We start from the raw sequence: 25689 nt of genomic DNA, 5'->3' as shown, positions 1-25689 counted from the left end.
GTGGTTTGTTTCTGTTTTTCTGCCCAGGAAACAATTTCAAATTACTTTAATAAGCATAAATATGCTTAGAACTAAGAAAGAGATGAACAGTTGTATATTTATTTATTGTTAGTTAAAATGATTCAGGATGAAAACCAGAGCAGAAAGCATTGAACTTCTGCTGGCCTGTACAACAGCCAAGAATGACAATTAGTGTTGGATCGCACAGAATTTTCTTCAGGTTTGTTTATATTGTATTTCTGTACATGCACTTAGCTCTATCAAAACAAATACCACACAGAAATCCCCTGAGTTGTTTACAAATGTACAAGACAGGTCAATAGACAAAATTTAGGCAACAGGTTGAAAAAAAAGGATGGAAATAATACACAGTAATGTCACAAGACTATCCAGCCTGGAATATCCCACATAACACTGCCCCAGAAAACATTTAGGGACTAAAATGCATCTTGTGGTGCTCACAATGTTAGTTGTACCCTATTATAGAAATCTGGTCTTTTTCTCAAAGGGAAAAGAGTAGGACACTACTTTAAATAGAGTAAGAAGTCAACCCTCACTGAAGCAGCAGATCTGAACAAAAAACTTCACAAACAAATTTCAAATCCAGTTGAAGTTCAAGCCTAAAGTATTATTTCGTATGTAGCCTAACTTGAAAACTTATGATTAATTTATGATTAATTTCTTGTGCTGACACCTATTTCTTGTGTTTTCCTGAGCACAGTACTTGGGCCAAACCTTCAAAATGTAAAGCACCTTACATCTCCTTGCTATGCCAGCATGACTGTGTATGTGGCAGAATAATAAACAAGAGGCAAACTTCTGAAAAAGAAGCACAGACCTGCAACAGCAAAGCCACCACAGCTAAAGCACAGCAAGCTGCTAACAAATACAGCTTTAGATTCACTCTGGCACCAGGAATTTCACAGCCTACAGGTTTGTAACACAGCCCTATCAAATCTGTAAAATGAGCATAAAGGCAATTTGTAGATCTCACTAGCTCTGTGAGAGAATGAATACAACAAAGTTTTTTTAGATACTCTATTGGTTTACCTGAAGAATCCAGAAGTGTGTTAGACAGATACCAGATAAAGATTTGGATATGAGACTGGATATTATAACCTTTCCTGTTTGCCACTGTATGTTCTTTCCTTGAAGTGTACCTGCTCCAAGGATAAACAATTCAGAACATAACAACACTGACCTACAATCCACACAAGATCAGCTCTTAAGCATTATTATGTCATAAGAAAAGCCTTTATTGTGCTCCCATTTCTCAGGATAGGAGTACTAACACTCTAAAGGCACTAACACTACCCTCTTCCAGTTAAAGGCGAGGCAAAAAATAGCAATGTTAGGTTGCTGCCACCAGGGGTAAGGAATTTCGTGTTTAATAACGCAAGCACTAAAGTTAAGACTGGAAAAACAAAAACAAGTGAGTCAAATACTTGGCATGACAGGACACTTACAAGTACTGCATACTATGTCTAAAATAATTACCTCCCCACAAAAGAAATACCCACTTTTTATTTTCCTTTCTTGTCTTGCAGAAAATATTGTCAAGCAGTTTCTGAGTTATGTCCCATTCATCAGCTGGCACAGTTCAGAGAAACTAATAAATATCAGTGTAGTTTAATCAAACTAGAAGGGACTCTGTAAAAACCTCAAAGGAACCTAGTCTCTTCTAAAAGCCAACTAGGATCAGTAATTTGAAAGAAATAACATATGTCTTTTAATGAAATATCCTTAGAGTTTTTTGGGTTTTTTTTAAAATTAATTTACAGGAACACTCCAAGTCCTGCTTAGATTTTAAGATATGCTTTTGAAACTTATAGTACATGTACATTCTTGTAATATGCACAGTACAGAGCCTGTTTTCTTCCTTTATAATCACAGGTAACCCTCCTACTGACATCATTAGAAGCTATGAGAGAAAGCAGATATCCAACTCTTTTGAGTTTGCCCTGAGGACACAAATTTCTCTGCATAACAATGCCTCCTTGTTTTCTCCCATAAGTACATGCAGTAATAGGTGTGAAAAGCCTCTAGGAATCCTGACCTACACGAAAAAGCACACATTTTTACTTGCTTGCATCTATGCAGTACAAAAGAAAAAAGCACTTGGGAAAGTCTCATTTATAAAGATATCCTCTCTGTGCAACATTAATGTGCACTACTAAGAAAGTGTTAGTCCTGTTCAAGTTGCAAGGCAGAAGGAAGTGAAAGAATCTGTACCTGGGCCTGTGTGCAAACACTCAAGTAGAGAAAATAAAGTTCCATGATCCTCTTCTTATTTCTTAAGCAAAGGAATTTTAAAAAAAAAAATATTATTAATAATAATAACAATAATAATAATAAAGCCACAGCGGCAGATAATCCATTTAGGCTGCCAAAACCAGGAACAAGGAGAGGATGAGAGGATGTTTATTGCACATGGCAGAGATGGAAGTCACAAAGGTTGCCACAGCTCCCATCCACCGTCTCATTTACTGGGTATCCATGCATGCCCTTGCACCAATTTACATCTTAAAGCCAGAGATGGCTTTCTAAACTCTACATCCATACTTTTTTTGCTGCATTTTGAGGATTGCTTTCTGAATACTGCCTAGTCTCTGCTCTCCACAACCACCAACAGGAGAGAGATCAGAGATCACAAGGGAAAATGAACACCTTTGTGCCTTTCTGGTTTTGCCTGTCACAGGTGGGAATAAAAGAATAAAGATGTGCAAAAGTAGCATTGGATAACAGTCCAATTTAGTTTTAGCTTAACTAAAAGCATAACATCTCCTCAGGCTAAACTTTTGAGACAAAATGTGTTTTGAAAATGTTTGAATATTCCCCTAAACAGAGTTTTTGTGCATTTCACAGAGAAGGCCTGGAATTCTAATTGTGCTGGAAACAACTGCAAGATGCTCCCAAGGAACCAAGTAGCATGGAAATAGCACAGGATGTCACTAATCATCAGTGTTTCTCTAGCAAATTGCAGCTTATTGCCTGAAGCCTTTGCACCTTTTGAAATAGACAGTAAAGGTGTGAGAGACACTGTGAAGAGAGAGCTGACACATTCAGAGCTAGTTCATTAACTCTCAGAGGATGCCATCACCACCAATAATCTCTGGAAGCTATTTTCAAAAAACTTTAGTGGTTGGTTAGTTATATCTATAATCATGTATGTGTACATAAATAGTTGTTTTTATACATATGTTTATATGCATAAAATACAGTTCGATTTTTTTCTGTGATCATATATATCAGTGATAAATCACATTAATTCATTTTAAAGGCAAAAAGAAGAAAACTGATGCTCAGCACTGTGTTGTATGGGAGATCTTATTGTCAATACACTTCATCATATAGTTTTAGAGGATTCTGCTCCTGGGAAATATATACACAGACACAACTATCTTTCTTGGCTGCAGTTGCACATTGATTTTTTCAGTGCACCTGGTAAGTCTCATTGAAAAAAGATGTGCTACTTCATGAGTATGTCATAAGCACTACAAAATTACCTGCCTCTCCTTTACTGGAAATATTTTTGGGGTTTTTTTACAAAATGACCCAGTGATTCTTGTATTCTTTTGGGTAAGAACTTTGATTCACTGATTTATTTACTCTCGGCTATTTAAGGAGAGAAGAATTTATAAGCAGCTCTGCTTGAAAGCTGTGTTGCCAGCATTTTGACAACTGCAGAGATCTCAAACCATGAAGCATATAACCCCTGCAAGCCCCAGAATCCAGAGAGCTTACAGATTCAACTAGATATTTGCAATGGAAGTCAAATTCTGATGCCTTTTTTTGCCATTTCTAATGGGTTTTTAATCATATTTGATTGCATTAGGAATTTGTGGATACAGTAGTGAATAGGATTCTATATAGAAGACTCAAAGAAATATAAGACATCTCAATACTTGGACATATTTTGATTTAGTAGGCAAAGACCCAGCCTTGCTATCCTGAAAGCAGGACCTGATGAAGTTGAAATTCACTGAGTTGAACAGGAAGCATTATAAAGCAAACACTTAGACCGTGATAATAGTATAGAACAAGTTACAGCATAGATTATCTCCAAGACAAGAAACTTCAAAGTTGAATCAGTATGTCAGTTTTAATCTTGAGTTACTTCCTGAAATAATTTGTCCTTTTTTTTATCATTTTCAAATTACTGTAGATATACAAACTAATTTTAGGTTTATTATCCCAGAGTCTGGGTTCCTATTAAGTATACTTGTGGCAGAGTAACATTTAAATCATAACTACTTTCAAAATCTTAATTTTTAGAGAGCACTCTCTCCTTTTTTGTACATTTCTCTCTTCTAAATGAGTCTTTTAAACAAAATTTAGAGTGAGCTCTTCCCACACCATATAACTATATATATCTATGCCATAAGAAAAAGTCTACCTTTTGTATCCTAGTAACAACTGCTAAATATTTTGATTTCTGAACTTCAGAGTAACTTTCATTATAACATTTTCAAACTGAATTTATGAAATGAATTTAAAACTATCTGGCTGTTCCAGTCTCATGCCTGAGCACATGGGAGGACTATAACTGCAAGTTAAAAAAGCTGTAACACAGTAGATAATGTTATGTCTTGTACAATTTAAATGCTTAATAAAAATATTTAGTCTAATTCAGACCATTGGCAATACTAATATCTATATATACATTTTAAAGGGTATGAAGTATGTTTATACAGATAAAGTACCTGCTGAAAATGACTGAAAGTAGACTGGGTACAGGCAAAATGAAGTACCAAAATAATTTACTGAAGTACAGTTTCATCACAATCTCATAAGATCTTTCTTTGTAGAAAGATCTTGTCGTGTGCTTGCAGCAAGGTCCTAAAACAGGCAAATCCCCCAATAGCTAAGAAATCATAACCTTCATGTCTGATGGCATTTTCTTTTTTATATTCACAGGACTGTCCTAAACAAATTAGCAGCTGCAGTGAATCCTTACAATGTGTGGAACGTGTGAGGGAATGTGCAGGACAGGTGGTCAACTGTTCACATCTCATGGGACTGCTGCTGACTGCTGCAGGTTAAGTTTTGGAAACATAAAATATTTATCCAGGTAGTTACTCTGTCCTCTCTGTCTTAGTTCCTTCCTTTCAACTCTCCCTTATTAACCACTCATCACAATATTTAAGGACATTTAAAGTTGATTCTCTGCTTAATCCAGCTCATTGTTAAGATTCATTGCAGTCTTGTACCCATTTGCAGGGCAGAACTCTACATTGATTACTTGCTGACTTTTCCGTGTGATATTTTCTCCTCATAATGCTCTCACTGAAGAGTTAAAGTAGAACACTACACAGACCCTTCTAAAACTACATCAATATTTCACTGCTTGATGATTTTCTGAATATACCCACAATTACCTTTTTATGTTTCAACCCTAAGCTCTTAAGGTAGTTTTTGTTTTGTGTTTGTACTGTCCTTGTGATTAAAGAGGTAGGGTATTTAGTGCCTGTTTCAAATAGTAGTGACATTACACTGCACTAAAATATTCCTTCATGGACATTCAAATGCATGAGTTGACAGCTAAGTAAGAAGTGTTTTTTTCAAATGCTGCTATAAATAAACCCTTTACCTTCATTTTTGAATATACAGTTAAATGCAATTTTCTAGGTTGTCGTATTTTGATGAATGTTGTATTATACCTGCAATTCCCTTCTGGAAGGGAAACTTTATGAAAATTTATATATCAAATACTGGGAACAAGAAAGAGAGTATATCTCTTCTCAATATTTATAATTATATCCTTGTATTTTTTTTACATTCTTTATTTATTTTACAGAGACCCTGGCTCCAAGATTTAGCTGAACTTTAGCAGAATAGGATTCCACCACAGCTTAGCTTTTTTCAACTTTAATAATATGCAAGTCCAGTATACATACCTGAAGGCTGAATTGTACATCTTTTACTTCAATCAGGAGAACAGGACAACATGAATTTTGCTTATGATAAGAAACTATCATCAAAAAGGAGGAATAACATTGTAGTTGAACTGACAGCAAATGAAGTGCCCAAATGAATCAATGCAAAAAGAGATTCCTGCAAGCAGATGGCAGGAAGGGCCTGTAGATGTAGCCTGAAGAATGTTTGCTCAGATCTTACTGCAAATGGGGTTACCGTGACTATTAATCCCTATATTTATAGACACACCTAAAATTCAAGCAGGAAAAGTTTGTGTCTGCTATATTTACGATTTACAAAAGCCTTTTTTTTATTTTCTGCAACAAAGCCCTTGTTCTTAGTTGACTGACAGTAGCTGACAAGGAATAAATAGTAAACAAAAGTGCAGCTGTTCTGAATAGAAAAGAGTTTTTTACATTCTTCTATGACAGGGGAGATAGCTAGCCACAGTTATGTCTGCAGACATTTTTTTAAAATTACTCATTTTACTCAAAACACATATAAGAACTTAATCAAATTTAACTGCTCTTTAAGTTCCCTCTAGGAACCTCCCCACTGGAAATAGGTAGGTGTTCTTAAGAAAATGTTTTCTTATCCCAGTATATTCACAGGAGGTTCATCAAACATTGAACACTGGGAATGAGCGTTTGCTACTACTGGAAAGTGTATTTGTAAAAGACAATGAAAATTACTTCTACAGTGAACACTACTTAATTTGATCCTTCTCTATACATATTAAATTGCATTCCACAACAGCTTTCTGTTCATTTCATATCACAATAAAATGAACACACCCAACATTCCTGTACAGCAGACATTGCAAATCAGAGCTTGTCCTGCCTTGAAGGTAAAAAGTCCTTGAACAAAGAATTACTTTGCAGGGAAAGAACCTCATCTCTGTCCTAATAAATCCATTCTTAGTGTCATCAAACATTTCATATTATCTCATTATACTTGGATATATGTTACTCACACAAGTAGTTATGTGATTGCACAACAAATAAAAGTCAAAATTAATAGGGAAAGTATGCTTAATCAGAGAAATCTAAGAAAAAGTATTTTGAAATCCCTTGCATTTAGAAGTAAAATATTAGGAACATCAACACAAAATTGTAAGTAGAGTCTGAAGCAGGATAAATAGTGTTACAGAGGAGACCAAAACCTGAATAAGAGAGGATGGGATCCTATTTGAAAAAGTCAACAAATCTCATTCAGATATTTTCAGAACAACATCAAAAAAACCAGATACTGAGCTGCTAGAGAGGTCTCAGCTGAAATACAGTGTTCAGATTTATCTCCAGCACTTATCTGAGATACAGACAGAAACAGGATATTCACAAGAAAGAGCAAGATGAAAACAAAGGCATGAACCATGATAAAAGATTACGCAACACAACTTTCTTTCATCTCGACAAGAGCAGGTTGACAGGAGATAACAAACATGCAAAAGAGCATCAGATGATCAGCTGTACCCTGGTCAATCAATGACAAGAATTACAGTGTTTGAAAAAGGTTTTATACAATATATAAGGGTGCAACAGATGACTCAAGGAATGTCTGAAAACTTCATCCCTGGACTCCAGGAACAGCACTAGAATCTGACAAAAATGAGCTTAATGTATCATCTACTCCCTGCTTAATGCAGGACAATTGCTTAGGAAAGGTCCAGTCCCACTGAGTTCCCTTCCAGCCTTGCATCTCTGTGATTGTAATGCAAAGCATCTACCCAGTAACCTTGATCTTTCTAGAAGATCTGTAAAATTATGCTGAGGGACAAGCTGAATTTTAGAAACAAATTAATTCTAAATAATTTTAAAATCTGTTTTGACTAACTATGCCAGAAGCTCTTCTGAATACATAACCAAACATTTCTTTTCCTCAGTAACTCTGTCAATTTGTACATTTTAACCCTTTGGATTTAGGAAACTAATGGTACATTTAAAAATAAATAATTGCATGCCAGAATATCTAAATAAAGAATATCTGGTAGGAAAACACATTTCTTTTTTTAGCTGAATATCAAACCACAAGCCTTTAACTAAAATAAGAATGAAAGTGCTCCAATTTTGGACTTTAATTTAGCTACTTTCTCTTGAAGAAAATTAGGGAGTCACAGGTTTTTTTATTAAAAGTCAGGAGTAGCAGATGTTCCTTGGTAGTATCATTTACAATTTCTTTGAAACCTCAAAATAGTACGTAATATAACACACTTGAGAAGATGGTTTTAGTATCAGCTATAAAATAAAAGTAGCTGCATTTCTGCCATGCTCTACTTTTTCAAAGCTGTTTAAAATTGATCCTTCAAAGATGATTTGAAAGCGGACTGCTTTATTCTACTTCTAATAGTCTCCCATGAAATTTGGTGCTGCTTACAGCACGTAGAAATTCATGAAAATAGAACAGGTTGAATCTTAAGGCACCACTATAAACAGCTGCCTCAGCTTGATTCTTAGTGTTATTAAAAATTAAGTAAATCTTTGGAACAGTCTAATTACTTTTACTATAATGAATAAATATGCATTTTCCTTTGTACATTCAATTCCTTTTAAGCCCTTTCCTTGACAAAAAAAAAAAAAAGAAAAGAAGGAAAGATGGCATCTGCCACGTAATAAAGCCATAGCACTAACAAATCCAATATTTTCTAGAGAAAATACCATTCTCCTGAGGACTGCTAGGTAGTCAGTTGTCTTCCATTAAGCCTGATATCTTCAGTTATAACAATGTCACTGTCCACAGATGTGACCAAATTATTTCTAATTAATCTGATGGTCAACTAGATCAAGTATCTTGATATAGATGGATAGAGAGATAATTATATTCATTTGGGTTTGCTATTAACATAGTATGGGTATGGGTACTCTTTTCAACAGAAATGATAGAAAATTATGCTGCTTTATGTTCTCAACCAGCCATTAATCTTCCTTGTAACACTTTAAACAAGTCTATTCAGGCATTGCTTGTGGCCCCAGTCCTGCCACAAGCAGGATTTTAAAAGAGTTGCAAAGGCTTTTAAAGAGGCACTTCTCATTCTATTCTCCTCATGTACCCTTTTTAACACCCATTTGAAAAATTAATATTTATGCTCTGAAACATACTTTTGTGCTTGTATATATACTTAAAATATGCCTGTGCCTCTTATTTTCCCATTCACTGATTCAGCAATACTGTCGGTTTCTGATGATTTAATGTAGAATATATGGAGCTAATTGCAGAACACAGTTTATCAAAAACTGTGGTTTTCTAAACTTTAATTAATTGTGGTTTCACAAGCTCCTATTCACTGCAATCTAGGAAGTGGTTAGATGTAGGGCTTATTATCAGTTTAAGTAAAAAACCAAAGTGTGAGGCACCGGTTGCACCTGAATTTTCCAGCTCATAAGAAATATGGTGTTCTGTGAATTGCAGACATTGTGCAATGTGAGGTTCAACAGAGAGAAAACAAAGTGTTTTGTTGCCTTAGCCTACTGGACTGAAAGATACTGACTAACCACACGATTATCCTTTGATCAAGTCAGAAAATCTACTTCACAACCACGCCAGTGAAAATGCTCTTTTGCATCCCCAACAAAGGACTGTCTCAGAAATAAGACAAATAAGAAGATAATTTAAGATGATATTAAGAAAGCATTAGTTACAAACAGTGATCACTGAATATATACCATGGTATGGTTTTTACAGGGCATGATGGACAGACACTGGAAGAAGACAGGGAAAAAGAAAAAAAAAGGGAGTGGGGGGTGCAGGGGAGAGGGAAATGACTTTACAAGGAAAACACCAGTCAAGAACACTCACTGAAGAGATCTGCATGGCTAATTCTGGTGAGATTTCTCTCACCTGCCCTACCCAGTGAAGCCCCAGGATATGATCTGTTTGTTTACATAAAAACACATTCTGAAGGCTAAAAATACCAAAAATGAAACATAATTGAATTACATGAATTCACTGCATGAATTACACTTACAAAGCAATGTTAAACAAGTTGAGTAAAGTGACTGTGGTGACCACCACGCTTTGCTGAAGGAAGTCTTAGGCTTGTATTTGGAGAAATATTTTATCTTTTTGTAAATGTTTATACATTTGAGATACCTAATTGCCAAGAAAATAGTATTATCATGTTCTTAGCCTTCTTCCATTATTTACTATTTATTTGAAGCTACTTTGCATCTTTCAGATTATCTGGGAAGTCCCAGTGGACAAACAAAGATTTGAATGAACAAATCAGGATGCACGAGCACTAACCACTTGGGGAATGGTAGGGAAGACAAATTGTCATTTTGAGTACATCACCACAAACTTAATGTAATTTGCCTGAATTTAAACAAGTATAAATTCCCTTTGTAAGGTTATATTTCATTTAAGAAGTCAGAAGGGGACTAGTTTTGCTAGTTAACAATTCAGGTTACATTCTCTTCTCAAACAATATACTAGTGTTAGATATTGGTTACCTTAGCAACTATTACGTTGTCAAAGACAATTCTGAGAAACTAGGATGCTTCAGTAAAACTAAACTAAAACATTGACAACTCTTTTTTTATCTCCTACAATTCAGTTTATCCCACAGAAAATTAAACCAATTTTTTGGGATAACCACTGACTGGAATCTCAGAATGAGAGCATCAATACTGTTTTTAACCTGATTAGCATCAAAGTTTAATTCCTGCAAGCAATCTCCACTTCATTACTGAATCTGGTCCACAGTATATAATTCACTTAATTAGGAGATAGAGGAATACATAGATGCTGGGCAAAACATTAATCTCGGTGTAATAAATACATATAGGGAAACAAATATTAATCAATCAATTAATTAAATAATTAATATTTTTTTAAAACCCTAAAAAATCCATTTAGGATTGAATAATGTGACTATCATTGACTATCATTGTGATGGTTTGGTCATTGTTTTGCAGACTCACAATATCTAATAGATCCTGTTGAAGAGAATGGGAAATGTATATTTAAAAATCTGTCACCAGTCACACTGTAAATGACAAAAGAACTAGAATCAAAACTTCCAAAGATTTCAAGCCCATAATTTGGAAAGTATATTATTATTATTGAAATTTCAGTAGTGTTGTATATGAATAGAAAGAACATGTGCAATAATAAATTCAAGATGGTGCATTGTTAAAGTAAGTTTAAAATACAATTTTTCATCTGATAAAGCCCATAGGAACACCTTTTGTAAACAAAATTACCTAACCATGAAAATTTGGAACTATAGCAATTGCCAGTTATCACCCTTTGGGTAACTTGAATCTTATTTTCTCTTTCTCCTCTGAACCTCAATACCTGGGAGAAACAAGCTGCCATCTTTTTCCTGCAGAAAGAAAAATACCCTTCAAAGGAGGGTATCAAAGATCTAAACTGAAAAATTCACATGTTGTACCCCATGCCAGATGTGTTTCTTCATAGTTTTTTTTGGGGGGAATTCTCTAATTGCTTGATTACTAAGTCTCTAATTGCTCGATTTGGAGATTACCTTTGGAAAATATTTAACTAAGGACAATGGAGAAGTCTTTCAAAAGTAATTATACTCTCATAATTTATCAGCGAATCTAATTTAGAGAAAAATTAAGAAAGTAAATGTGTTATTAAAATCACTTTTCTCTGGTTTCAGATTTTCATTATGACTACATCTTCATAGTTTGTTAATCTTTCAAATATAAACCACAAAATTTAGGCCAGTTTTATCTACAAAGTATCCATTAGCATTTTTTATATAGCACTGGTTTAGTAAATTGTGGCTTTGTATGACTTGTTTAATGATGCTCCTTAGATGGGCATAAGTGTTTTAAAATTATCAACAACTTCTTTGAAATGGCGTGTACAGAAAAGTTGGTCCTCTTCACACTTTAATACTTCTTAATGGATTGATTTTCAAAACTCCTTTGTAAGCTTCAGGTGATGAAATATCAGACTTTATAATGGAAATTTTAAGATTTTTTTCCTTCTTTAACAGCAAGTTAGTTTTCCAATTTAAAGAATTGAAAATCTTTTTGAAAATTTTTAGTTGTCCCTGTACTGTTAAATTGACCGTTTACCTTTGATTTTTGGTGAAAAGCTGAGCTATACTCTGAAGTTTTTAAACCAGCAAATAGTTTCAAAACACTCTTATGAACCTTAATTCCACATTAATTTTGCATCAAAGATTACTGCTATTTTTGGCACCCAAATGCAAAAAGGATATTTTTTCTTTCATGAAAGGTGACTATGACTTTCTTAAGCAGAAAGGCAATTAAATAAAGTAAATACAGTATTTAAAGTTTTATGTATTGACAGAGTGCAAACAGGAGGAGATCTATGACAGAACTTATTTAAACTAAAAGACAAGAACTCCAAACCAAAGAGGCATTACACAGATGACTTAAGAACAGGAAGTATTTTATTATTAACTTTTGATTACCCAGAACACCTTACACTGAAAAGCCCAAAGACAAATATGCACACACAAATCAGAAGAGTTCAGCAGATCTGAATGATTTTAGAAGATAAGCAAGGGCAACCCTATTAACAGATTACATATTAAAAGCTTACAGATATGTGGCTAACTGTCCTTCCAGTTAGAAAGTTAAAAATTATTTGGCATTTGATCCTTTCCCCTCAAAAATACAGATGATGACTGAGAGGGTTTGATAATTTGGCTCAAATCAGTGATCTTACTCTCCTCGGCTACCTAGTCATTTTGGTTCTGTCAGTCAGGGGAGTTCAAGGTTGGTTGCATAGAGTTAGCAAAAATCTGTTTTCAAATATATTTTTAATCTTAGGGGTTTTCAAGCTTCAAAGACAGTGGCCTTTTAAACACTCAGATGCAGGTCCAGTAAGAAAAATAGTGAAAACAAAACACTTGGAAATTCAAATTCAGGAATTGTATTTACTATGCCACGAAGATACTGATTTCTAACAAAATTTCCTTAGCACAGCATCTGTCTTGTTAAAGATGGTCATGATTTTTAAAGGGTGCTGGTCATATTATTAGAAGAATATTTAGAATAAGAGATGTCTACCGACAAACTCTGAAGCTAAGTGCTACCAAAAGACACCAGAGCCAGATACTGAACAATAAATCACCATATTGATTTAATTATCTACACCACTACACTGAAAATCCCATCCTCCCAACACACTCAGACAGGACCAAGAACTGCTGTAAGGGATGTCAGGGTAGAGTTATTACACAGTTCCTCCAAGAAACCTTTTTGCAGCTGACAGAGAAAGAATTAGAATTAGAATCCACCTACCTCCACAGTGCCTGTAGGACTACATGCAGAATTTCTTGGAAAGGCTTTGTCATCTGCTTTTACATCTCCACCTTTCCAATGCTTTTAAACCTGGTTTCATGCATTAAAAGACACCCTTCAATATGAAGCCCAGCATTTTATTTCTCCTTGTAAATTATCTTTACTATTTTTTTTCCTGTGATTTATTGCTCAGCTCAAAATCAGAGTGAAATTAATAGTCAAGCATCTGGAAATGTCTTTTGCCAAACAAACTGCCTTCCATTTCCACATGCAAGTTTTTTAAATTTCATTTTGTTTTTAAACAATTACAGTTTTTAAACAAAATTAGCCAACTAGGAGCGAACATGAAAGCAGCCTTCCTGAATTTGTCTACTTCCCTAGTCTGAGATAATTGCAAGAACAGATGTGGCTGCTTTGTGATTTTCTAGACTTTCCCATGAAAACAAAACAGAAAGCTTTTCAACAACAATCCTGGCTTCTTCAGCTAAAACCTTTCATCATCATCATTAAAAAGGTTTTGAGCACTTATAGAAGCTAACAAATGACAGCTCATAATCCCCATCTGTAACACCAGAGGCCAGGTACTGCAAAGACAAGACAGGTGCAAATTTTGGTATTCCCATAGTGCTTATTATCTATCCCTTTTTAGAAAAAAAAGGATTTGTCTTAACACCACTACCAATATCCCACATTAATCTTCCCACAAGCAAACTCTTACCCTGAAGCTACCATACAGTGTTATTACTCTGTCAATTTTTCTCCTGAATTTAAAGAGATGCTTTTACCAACCTGTGGAGCTAGATTCTGCAGTAAACCATCCACAGAAGCTGCTCCCACAGCTGAGTTCATCTCAAATGTCTACAGCTGCTTCCCCTCAGAGCTCTACCATGTGAAAAATAATTTTTTAAAAATAAATAAAAAATAAGAATTTGCACTCTTCTATCCCTGCTTCTTTAATTTCATTTCTGCTTTTGCCTATTTCTACCAGAATCATAGTATGAAAATTTAGCACAGTACACACCACTCTAAGAAGTTACTGCCTGTTTTGGTGGGGTGAGGCAAGAGAGAGGATTGTGGCACAGCTAAGACACTAATAATCAATAGGGACAGAACAGGAATGCACCTAAATGCCATAAATGAAAACTATGGTGTTGTCTGAAACCTACTATCAAATGTACATTTGCTCACCTTTTTTTCAGTTAGCAACCAAGTCAGACACAACACCTCAGTATTTGAAAGGAAAAACAAAAAATCAGGACTGTGCCAGCTACACAGGGGTTTACTTTAAGAATGGAATAGAATCACTTTACTCTGGAATTCGTAGAGAAGCCATCAGCATGCTTTCTCAAAAATGTTGATCCTGAAAATTGGAGAAGGGTAGTCAACCAGATGATTCTGTAGTACTTAAAGTAAAAAAAATACGAGTTGCTAAAAAACTTCGTGGGAGAGGAAGGTGGTGCTGGGAGTTCTTTGGGGTTTTTGTTTGGGGTTTTTTGTGGGATTTTTATGTGTGGACTTTTTGTTGCCTTTTTTCATTCTGTTGTGTTTTTTGGGAGGAGGATGGCTTGGGTTTTTTAAACCAAACACATCAAGTGAAAAGTAGCTCATAAAGTATTTAGTAAAGGATTGAATAAAAAAATACCAAGTATTGAGACACTGCATTCTTTAGGACAGATATGATCAATTAGATTGAACAAATAAACTTGAACCATGAGTAGAGAAAAATCTTGAAAGATTAAAGGAACATTTGAACAACATTGTGAAATATTTCTGTTGAAGTAGCATCCAAAGCTCCAGTTACATGACATCATTGAGTTTACAGCTGAAGAGTGACATTTTTATATACACACAGACTGCTCTTAAGTCATAGCCTTGCTTGAAGTTTTTTTTTTTTTTTTTGTTTGAGGACCCTCATAGAAAACCTTTAAATATTTGAAAACAGAAGAGTACACAATATTAAAATTTACACTAGAACACTAAAAACAAGTAAATGATAGATCATGTAAAACTAATTTCCAAGTTAAATATGCATACAGAAACTTCTATGCTGAAATGCTATGAGACACTAATAAAGTTTTTAAATACTAAAAAAGAGTCCCTGATAATATAAATATTCATTACTAAATGGAAATTTAATAAAAGCCTTCGGGTAAATTACAGAAAATGAAGAAAAGAGAATCTCTTGTGTAGTTGAAATACTTTTCCAATACATTTTCTAGACTTTTTCACTTTTTAGGGTATTTAATTGTTTCCACTGAATCATTCTATGGTCTGCTTTCAAGTGGAGGGAGAGGGTTCATACGTGATCAAAGACATTATTTGGGACAAGTAGCAATAAAGGTTCCTGCTTATCCTTTACAGTTGCATTACCCCAATTCTTGTTTGTGGTAATAATTTCTGCTTTAAACAAGTTGGCACAGAGTGATCTAACTTGGACATACTGCTCTGGGCAACTAAAAGGAGAGTAGTTTTCCTGAGATCTTGTCCATGTCATTTGCTGTGATTGCCCCTCAATACTTTCATTCAAAAAAACAGCCCCAAACTCAAAAATTAAAGAGTTTTAAGACTTATATTATTGTTCCATAAAAAATCCCACTTTGATATTTGTTGAACACTCCTGAATTTTTCAGAAAGTAAACTTGCAGAGAACTTGATGTAAAGAACAAAACACCAAAGCATGACATTTGCAGTAATGCAATTACATTTAATTTTGAAATTACTGCTACTTATTTAGAAATAAGAAAATTAGCTGATTTTTTTATCTCTTGCCTCAATTATATGGAATATGATATTCAATAAACTTCCCAAATAAATGATTTTAATCTTAATCAAATATGTGATAAATTTGTAAAAAAGTTTAATCCAAGAAAACTAAATTACTTTTTTTCCACAAACAATGAAACAATTGGCGATTCTTTTCAGCCTGAGCCCCTGCAAGACTAACATCACAGAAAAATACAAAATAAATGGTTTCTAGTACATGTACAACATGAGAAACTGCATTCAGATTTTTGCCAAAAGGAAAGGATCCTTGTCCTTCAAAGTACAAAACTTGCTATCAGATCAGTATACTCATTCCTTTTAAGAACTAAATGACAACATCAAAATGGTTCAAAACGTCACTCTCCTTTTCGAGTCTCAGAAAATCCTCACTAACATCTCAGGTTGTGGAGGTTAAGGAGACACTTCTATGGACTTCCCTGCAGGTCCATAATCTTGTTGGATTTCTGTCTAACCTTGTCTCTCTGCAAGTCTGCTTCACACACACACATCTTTAAACTTTTTATGATGTCCGTGGGACAGAATGAGATATGGTCACAAGAAAAAAAAAGGCATTATGATTTAATTAGAAAGTATACTTCAGAGGGGTTTTTGCCTCAAAGTCTTTTTTTCTCCAGCATTCATTTTAGTCCCATGGATAATAGCCACTCTCAGTTTGTACTTTTTGCATTTTTTTGGTTAACTGAAGCATTTCACTCCTATCTATGTATTTTGGGATAATATTTAACATCTTACCTAAGCTCTCATCTAAGATGTTAAGCAAAAATTTAATGCAAAATGGAATCTCCAAGGAACGAATTAGTTCTGAAACATCTTTGATTTACAATGATTTTTTTGCCACACACACAAAAAAATAATACATGGAACTTGTACACCAGACCATCTTTAGTAGCCTGTTCAATTATCTGGACTAAGGATTCACTGTACCTAAGCAGTGGAAACTCTGAATACAGAGGTTTTGTTTTAGAGCCTTTCCTACCACATGAAGGATTTTCACAGCTCTTTTTCACTTCATGTAGCATTTCAAAGTGCTGCATAACACTCATCCACTCTCCCCACTCTTCCTACTGCCTTGGCTTAAAAAACCCTGAAATAATTTTATTGCTAAAACCTTTTGACCACTTCTAAAGAGAGTGTAGAAAACGCTTCATTTAGGAGATCAATAATGTCCTTTATGATGTTTCTGGATGAATTTCCAGTTATTGCAGACACAGTTAAGCATCTCTTGAGCTTCAGCACAAACACGTGAAAAACACACCTGATTGCTGTGAAATTTGTAGACTCTGTTCTAGTTTTATGCACTTTTTCCATTAGTATTTTAATTTTATTTGCCTGTTTCAATCAACAAGCTCAATTAAAAAGGCTCCATGAAAAATAACATGCTTAATCTTTAAATAGCAAAGCTTAGCCAATCCGGATGAAATAAAGGAAGTATTATTAGATAGTTCTAAAAAGAATATCTATTTAGCCTTCATTACTCCTAAAAGCAAGACCAATACTAACAAAAAATCTGCATCAAAAGGAGAAAAAAGAAAAGCAAACCAAAGCAGACTACTCTCTTGGATTGACACCCACATATCCAAACAGATACTGCACCAAAATCCCAAATCACCTGCTAAGTCACTTTTAAACCAGGTCAGTTTTTAGACAGCCTGGAGTTTCATCTTTGCTTGCATAAAAGAGGGTTAAGTCTTTTATTTTCAAAGATCTTTGGCATGATCTTTGATGACAAATGACATGCTACCATATGCCAAAAAAGAAGGGGAATACAGTCACCCCCAGCTTCAATTTTAACTGGAGCTGCTTTGTTCTGAGTGCCCTGAATAATTAATAACTACTTTGGCAATCAGTCATGCATTCCTTAATGGCACCTCAGGCATCAAGTATCCCATTCACCCGCTCCCCAACTAACAATGGACTTTATTACATCAAGTTTTCTTTGCCAAACTTGTAACTGACATAGTTTAAACTAAACAAGTCACTAGGAAGATGGAGGCCCAAATGTACATTATAAGAGTTTATAAGATTTCCCTCAATTTCTTGTGGCTTCTATATGGGGCAAAGAGAAGATGGGCAAAAGAAATGAAATATGGATTGTTTTTGCAATAAAGTTCTAGGAGGGTTTAGGTGGCACAGTGCTGTCAAAATCATGACTTTTAATAAATGAATAGCTGGTCAAAATTGAGAACCATCACTAGGCAGCCCTGACTGAATAAAGCAGCTCACCAGTAAGCACAGAGTAAGTGACAGGACAGAGCACGAAAGAGTGACTGAGAATAACAGCTCTGCTGAAAGGAGCATAATCATTTTGGAATAACACAAACAATGTTTGCTTAATAGGAATAATCTTTTTCAACACTTGCATCCACTTCTTGGTATTGCAGATAAAATGAACTTCTAACTATAAAATAGAGGAAAGAAAGTGGGAATAACAGCAGAATTATAGAAAGTTCCAGATGCAGCCATGGTACTCAACTTAAAATGAAAGAAATTCAAGTTATTAAGCTGTAATTAGTTAGAATCTGAAGACAAGAGTCATTTTTTCTTGGGAAACATTCTGCTTGGATACAGTATGTGCACTGCGTTTATGCAGTGTCTTCCAATCCCGTATCAAACCCTTCTAGAAAACGATGTTGCATCCGCTGACATCGGAATGGCTGTGAGTCCTTTCTTTAGAGTGACTAAATCCTAGAAATAAAGTAATGAGATCAATAGCCATTTTCCTGCTACTTATCACGTGAAAAGTTGGTTTGAAATATAATACATAAAGTAAAAAAAAAAAGAAAAAACCTAAAAAAATTATATATATATATATATATATATACACGTATACATATATACACACGATAAATTACAGCAGATGTAAACAAAGCCATTTCTCTTGCTCTTTAAAAGACCTGAAAATGTGTCCGGTGCCCCTCTCTGTGTGTGGTCTTCAAATACAGAAACAAGCTTGCACTGTTTTATTTCAGTTTTGCTTCATTTCTCCCCAAACAATCTCTCACTGGTAGTCTACCAGGCATCTCCCCCTCCCCATTACTTGTCAAAAAAAAAAAAAAAAAAAAGAGGAAAAGGAATTAACTGTTTAGGACCAATTTCTCAGGTTTAGCTTTCTCTCACCCAAGATTCCAGGCTAGTGGTTCTGGTGGGTCTTTTTTCCTCTGACCTCTGAAGGCTTTGAGTCTGTGCTCGGCACAAGAATGAAATGGAGTCTCAAGGTCTTGGTTTTCTTGGTTTCTCGCGTTGTTTATTATTTTTTATCTTACAAGTTCTTTGTGCCTGGCCAAGGTGTTCACAGCAGCTCGGGCACGATGTGACTCCCCCCCGTGATGGGAGGTAGCTCTTCTTTTATTCAGATAACTACACGTGGCTGTTATTTACAATTTCATACCAATGCCTAGTATCTATTCTAGAAGGGTCATTTCTACTTCGACTCAATCCTATCAAACTACTTTGTGCCCACGTCACTGCAGAAGATGGATGCCAAGGGAGAAGAAGAAGAAGAAGAACGCAGGGTTCCACCCTAATTCCTCTATCTTGTCCCCTTGCACCTACATTCTAAAAACCCAAAACTACAAAATCTTCCACCTGGTGATAAACTACACTACTGTTACACATTTGTGACTTGTAATTCTTCCCTGTGTTGGAAGTTTTTCACATGGACTAAAATCAAAGCCTGTGTCTTCCTGGGCTCTGTGCCAGGCAAACCCCCCTGCACAGACCCCAGACCCTCTTTCTTGGGTCCCAGGCCTCTCTATCAAGGTCTGTGACCTTCCCAGGATGCCCAGAGGGGTGCCCTGGACTCCAATACAATTCATTGAACTGAATTTGTTAGTGAATCAGTTATGATTTTTCAAGAATTATTTAAAATTTAAGATCATTCCTATAGCTGACTTATTTTTCTGGGGACGTGGGAGAGGGCTGTAAATTTTATTTTCTCTTGAAAAGCTGGATAAGATAACTTTATAGTAGTAAAGCAAAATACTTGTTTTTGGCATTGGTTTTCAATTGCTTTGGGTACAAGAAGCTGTTTAGTTTAATCCTGAAACTAAACAATATCTATTTAATTTACAATCTGCTGTCTGAAATGTGTAATTGTATTCTGCATGACTATTAGGAACTATTTTTTGTTGAAAAAGATCACAGCTCTTTTAGAGGGAGATTTAGAAATTAACTGATAAGCAGTTAGTATACTGCACATTTTGGGGCTCATTCCAAATTCTTAAGGCAGCATGTGGGCTGCTCTTGTTCCTTGCATGTATTAGGTGCAACTATTTTGAGCATTAAACCATTGTTTTGTGAGTGTTGGTAATTCAAATTTTCTAAGCAGTTTCGCCCATCATATATTAAGGAATAAACTCACTCCATTTGTACAGAATGACACAAAAATAATGATACATATATGCCTATTTTCAGGTGCCTTTGTTTAATCAATTCCACAGCAATGGGATCATACATAAGTTACAGAGATACACAGCAGGTAGGGTGTAATACTAGAGCTGTGACAACGAAATTTGGCACCAGCCCCACAAATACATGCATTTAGTGATTTTCTTTTACCATTTTCTAAAAGTAAACATACTTATTACATTCTGCCCTCGGGTGTACTGAAGTTTAAACCTGGCCTTATTTCAAGTTTGGAGACTGACATTTTATTTAATTTTAAAGTTTACCATTATCGGGTCATAGTATTCTACTAACAAAAGTTATTCGAACTCATAAAAGAGCCAAAGATGCAGATCAAACCTTTAGTCCCTTTAGAAGTAGTTCTTCCTTAGGCATAAGTAGTTAAAAATATTTATAAGAAAACAGCACACATAAACATATATATACACACAAACATCCCATCCCCACTACACTACACTGACACCATCATCAGCATGCTAAATATATCCTTTTCAATAACTGAAATTCTGCCAGTTGGCGGAAGGAGCAAAAATAGCAGAAAAATAAAGCCAGCCAAGTGCATTCTGAGTGAAGCACGTCAGTGGGGTTACAACATGGATTCTTTTGATCAAATTTTTATTGAGCTTGGAGGTATTTTCCACCAACCAAATACCACAGACCACGAGACTACTTAGGAGATTCAGAGTGAATTATGAGCAATTTATCAAAAAATACTCCTTATTCTCTTTAAACATGGAGTACCTATTTTAAAACAAGTCAGCTCCTGTTTCCCTCCATTTTAATATTTCAGGACATTATCTCATCCTTAAAATTCTGTAAACATTTTTTTGCTATCAAAGATTTTTCATTTCATGAAAACAGTAACAGAAAACTGGTGACGGTGAAATTAGTCATATTTTAGACAATGACTAAGTTTAATACCTGTGACTTAAAAGCTCTAAGCAACATTCAAGAGAAGCCTAAAGTACAGTTTACAAAGAAAACACAGTGAAAAATGAATATTATTAATTGTCTGCTTTGTTTTTATAATAAAACTATCTGGAATCATAAGAAATTTTCTGTTTGGGAACTAGGTATAATCATCTGGTTGAGTATGTCTAATAGCAGCTGACTAATAAAACCACTAATCTCTTCAGTTTCTTTTTTGTGACTTTGAAATCCTCTTTCAACATCACACTGCTGATTCATAAACTGATCTGTCTTTTTCTCAAAGCTGCAATTCTTTTTTTTTCCACACTACAGTATTAGGAACGTAAACATTTTACTGAATTTTCCACACAAACAACCAAGCCCACAACTTCCTAGTCCCAAGCCATCCAAAAAGAACCACAGGAACACTCAGTTAAAAAGCAGAAACAAAATGTACAATTCAGGAAGACAGATTGCACACTATTATTATTAAGAAATAAACAGTAATTAATCTTAACCTATTAAAAGATTCTTTTGAGCTATCACCCCAAAGATTTTGTATCATGAAATGTTTTGATCTGAAACATGTTACTTACTGGCATAAGAAGTGTATAATGGATGCAGAATCCAGGTTCAGAAGGAAAATATTCATCAGACACGAATCTTATTCTGATCTGGTTTCCTTTGGAGATTTGTCTGCTTGGCACAGTACTGGAGCCACACCAGCGCCCTAAAACAGTGCCATCGCTGGGCTCTTCAACTTCTACAAAGTCATACCTGAGCAGAAAAGAAAATACAATGTTTATTTACTGATAAAAAATTCTATTAGCTTCCTAATTTAACCAATAAACTGACTCTGCAATTTTTTATTTTTTTAAATGCTAAAAGTATGCAGCCAAAGCCAGCTATTTCAAACTTAGCTCCCAAGTTGCTACTGACTTACATACATAATAAAATCATGCAGTGAGGTTAAAAAAATAAAAGCAGAGTTAGCATTTTGAAGAGACCCAAGTGTATGGTTTTGCTTCTTGTACAGAAAGCAATTACTACATGTGTAACAGAGCAGAATAAATTCAGAAAAAAAAAAAAAAAAAGACCATAATTGCCTGAGTGGCACAGTAATTTGTGCTGCAATGTCACCAGCCATACACTGCATGCCACCAGTGAAAGTTTGGAGGCTTTTTAGTAATGAAAACTTTCTTTCCTGGAATACCAGAGGTGAATAACTTCCTAAAGGTTAAGTTAAGGCTTAGGGAAAAAACTTGGAAGGAGTTTCTGCATATCCCAACAAGACATTTGTTGAGCAAAGACGTAGACCTCACGACCTCACTGCATGTCAGAAAGAACCTGGTATTGTGGAAGTGTTGACAAGAGACATATGGGTAGGGAATTTCGAGAGAATGAAACATATTAAGTTTGATTTAGTTCCATTGCTTTTAACATGCTGTCTGGGTATCCCTGGGGATCAGTGAACAACTTCAACCACATCCATGAAAGGTAACTAAGACATGCCAGTCAATCATCAATAAGCTTCAGTATGGCACACAAAGGTCCTCATTTCCACTGGAAATGTTTAGGGGGTTCCGAAGTCATAAAAACACAGAAAGCCACTGCTCTAGAAGGTACATCTGGTTTCAGTGCTTTAACCTGCTTCATGTCAGTTCCCCAGCCGCCCACTGACAGCATAAACACTGAGCATTTCAGCTGCATTTTCCCTGCTTCAGCTCCTGAATCCCCCAGAGCCCCAGTGGCAGCACAGCCCGGTGGTTTGGGAAGGTGAGTGTGTGCTGGTTAAACCAGGGCAAGCACTCGGCTGTTTTCAGCTGCAGCTTCCTGAGCCAAGGCTTTTTTTTTTTTTTTTTTTAAACCACAATTTGTATCCTAAGTATGAGCATAACAAACCTCTAAGAAAGTTTTGAGGTTTGTAATATTTTTATGTTCTCCTGCACGAGCAGTCATATATTAAATACATCTCACATAAATCTAAATTTGTAAATAGCAGAGTCCTTTTCAAGGGTACAAACAGTCCTACCTCTGATGATAGCAAAGGCTCATATTTTAAAAAACATGCACACACACACACTCTACCAATTATGCCAAACTATATTTAATGTGAAAATTATTACCTCATAAACATTTTCTACTAAAGCTTTTTTCTGGATTTTTTTTCAGTAAATCTAATCTTTATAATGATTCCCAGTTCCCTAGTTAGACAGCAGGCAATAAATTCTTGTGTTGCATGTTTGTGCAAGACTGACTTGCACATTTATTATCTCCAGTTAAAGGACCACTATTTTTTCCACTTAATTAAAAATGAATGCAATGAATATGCTCATTAACTGTGTTCAAAATCCATTACTGCCATGTAGCACAGTTTTAAATCTTTGTTGAACTTATGATACTAATTACTTTATCATTATCTTTTTTCCCCCAAACACAAACTAAATTCCTTTAACAGATCCACCAGTGTTTTTACTTTATGATCAGGTATACAACTTATTACAAAGGCAATGTGTACACTAATTGCACTAAGGCCCCAGGGCTCAACCACATTTATCAAGTTTATTTGGACCACTGTGCTTTTTTTCTTTTCAAGATCAGCCTGTGAAATTTCTAGAGATAACCTTCATTATTTTTCAGTTAAAAATATGAAATAATTACTTATTTTTAAAGAGTGAAATAAGCTAATATTTACATTTATTGACTTAGGTTTAAGATGTTGAGAGGAGTCAGGGGGCTTAGTGCCTCTACCTAACTTGCAGTACTTTTTATTGTACCCTTTGGTCTTCTGGTACACCTGAAGTAAAAGAGAACTTCAAATTCCACAGTTTAAATCCTAGACCTTTCAAATAAAAGCTGATTAACTCCACTAGGGGACAAGTAAACTTGAGGAAAATAAATATTCTGAAAAACCAAATAAAATTCAGCTTGGATAATGACATTTTTAGCCAATGAGTTTATCCCTGTCAGTTATCTAGGCTAAATGTGCTACAAGAGCCTGTCAAAAAGCCTTCTGTGTGACTAAAATTCCTCTCATCACACACCTGGACTGATGTCTGAACTTTATGTAAGAATAACAAAACAAAGTTGTTCAGATGCTTTAGCATTTACATTATTGTGGTACATAATTTTGCAGCTGATGTCACAGGGCTAAGGAGCAGCAGGGACAATAGCAGAGCCATGGAAAATTATTTCCTGGTCAAGCAAAGCTAGTACTTGAAACACAAGAAAACTAGGATAAATAACCAAGATCTGAGATGCCATTTTACAGCTGCAATGGAGTAAAAAAAATGTTTAAATGATGCATGTTGAACTTACCAATGCAGAAGCCTTCTTTTCTTTGCAGTGTGCAAAGGAGCAAGCACAAGCCTCTTTGAAAATGATTAAAGAAATGCTCTGGTGCTGTATCTGTAATATTTTTTAAATATTACTAAGTAAAATGTACGCCAAAAAGGCAGTCCAATCTCCTTTCCTGGGACTAAGGATGCTCTGGCCTTTAGGCATGATGCCCTTAATGCCTCCTGTTGTACCTGCTGCAGAAGATCCACCCCCCTCCCCTAAGGCCTGGGTGCCTGTGAACATGGATTGAATTAACAACCTGAACAAAGACAATTTACTGGAAAGGAGCAAGGAAGCAACATAAGCAGCTCAAAGCTTCAATAGCTTTCCAACCAGGAAATGTATTTTCCAAGGGTATATGTTTTCCTCTCCTTTCTATATGTTTTTCTGTGGTTTATACTGTCATTTCCTAAACATATTCTGACAGGCTGTTTATCTTGGCTTGAAGCTTTGTGACCTTTCTATGGCTTTCCTCTGCTGCCAGAATTCCACAAATAGATCAAAAAATATAAGAAGCAAAAATCCACCAGGTAAAACCCCTTGTCATATCAGTGGTGTTGGACTTTTCCATCTGTATACAGATACATGCTTGACAAATCTAGAAAGCCCATTAAAACAGTTTGTGAAATTTATTCTTCCTTCCCTTTGATAAAAACATGTATATTTTTTATAGTGGAAAAAATAAGAAGTTGTTAAGAATCCCTACTGAATTTTTTTACAGTCTTTTGTGGGGCAGTGTAATATTTCTATTCCAACTTGTTTTAAAGCACATAGAATTCTGAGGGTTTTCTGGTGTTGGCACTGCACACTCACCTGCAGACCCAAAACCTCCAAGGTCCTCTGGCAGCTCACCAGAAAAACTGTTGTAAAATAGCACTGAAATGGTTTGGACAGCTTCAATTTTGGAAGCACTGGAAATTACCAAAAGCTGTCATCATGAAAATTTAACTTTGAAATTTTACTAATCAGAATTTTAGCATCATCATTCTAAAGGAAACTTTACTTCCCTCTTCCACCTCTATTTGAAGTATTTTTAATTTCTGCTATTAAAATATTTATATTTCCTATGGAAAAAGTCTTGGTTTCCATCATTCAC

The 25689-nt window shown here is 35.2% G+C and overlaps 1 protein-coding gene across 1 annotated transcript in view; it reads right to left on the bottom strand.

Moving 5' to 3' along the window:
• PDGFC (platelet derived growth factor C) overlaps positions 1-25689 on the bottom strand; it is a 123472-nt gene that overhangs the window by 11994 nt on the left and 85789 nt on the right. The window contains exon 4 of the mRNA XM_083860982.1: positions 21851-22031. Within this exon, the coding sequence (XP_083717108.1) occupies positions 21851-22031 (181 nt within the window). The remainder of the gene's footprint in view (positions 1-21850; positions 22032-25689) is intronic.

Source organism: Zosterops lateralis (genome assembly GCF_965231275.1).
Source record: "Zosterops lateralis genome assembly, chromosome: 5".
Taxonomy (NCBI): Eukaryota; Metazoa; Chordata; class Aves; order Passeriformes; family Zosteropidae; genus Zosterops; species Zosterops lateralis.
The sequence above is the reverse complement of the archived record's forward strand: the minus strand, read 5'-3'. Positions and strand labels throughout refer to the sequence as shown.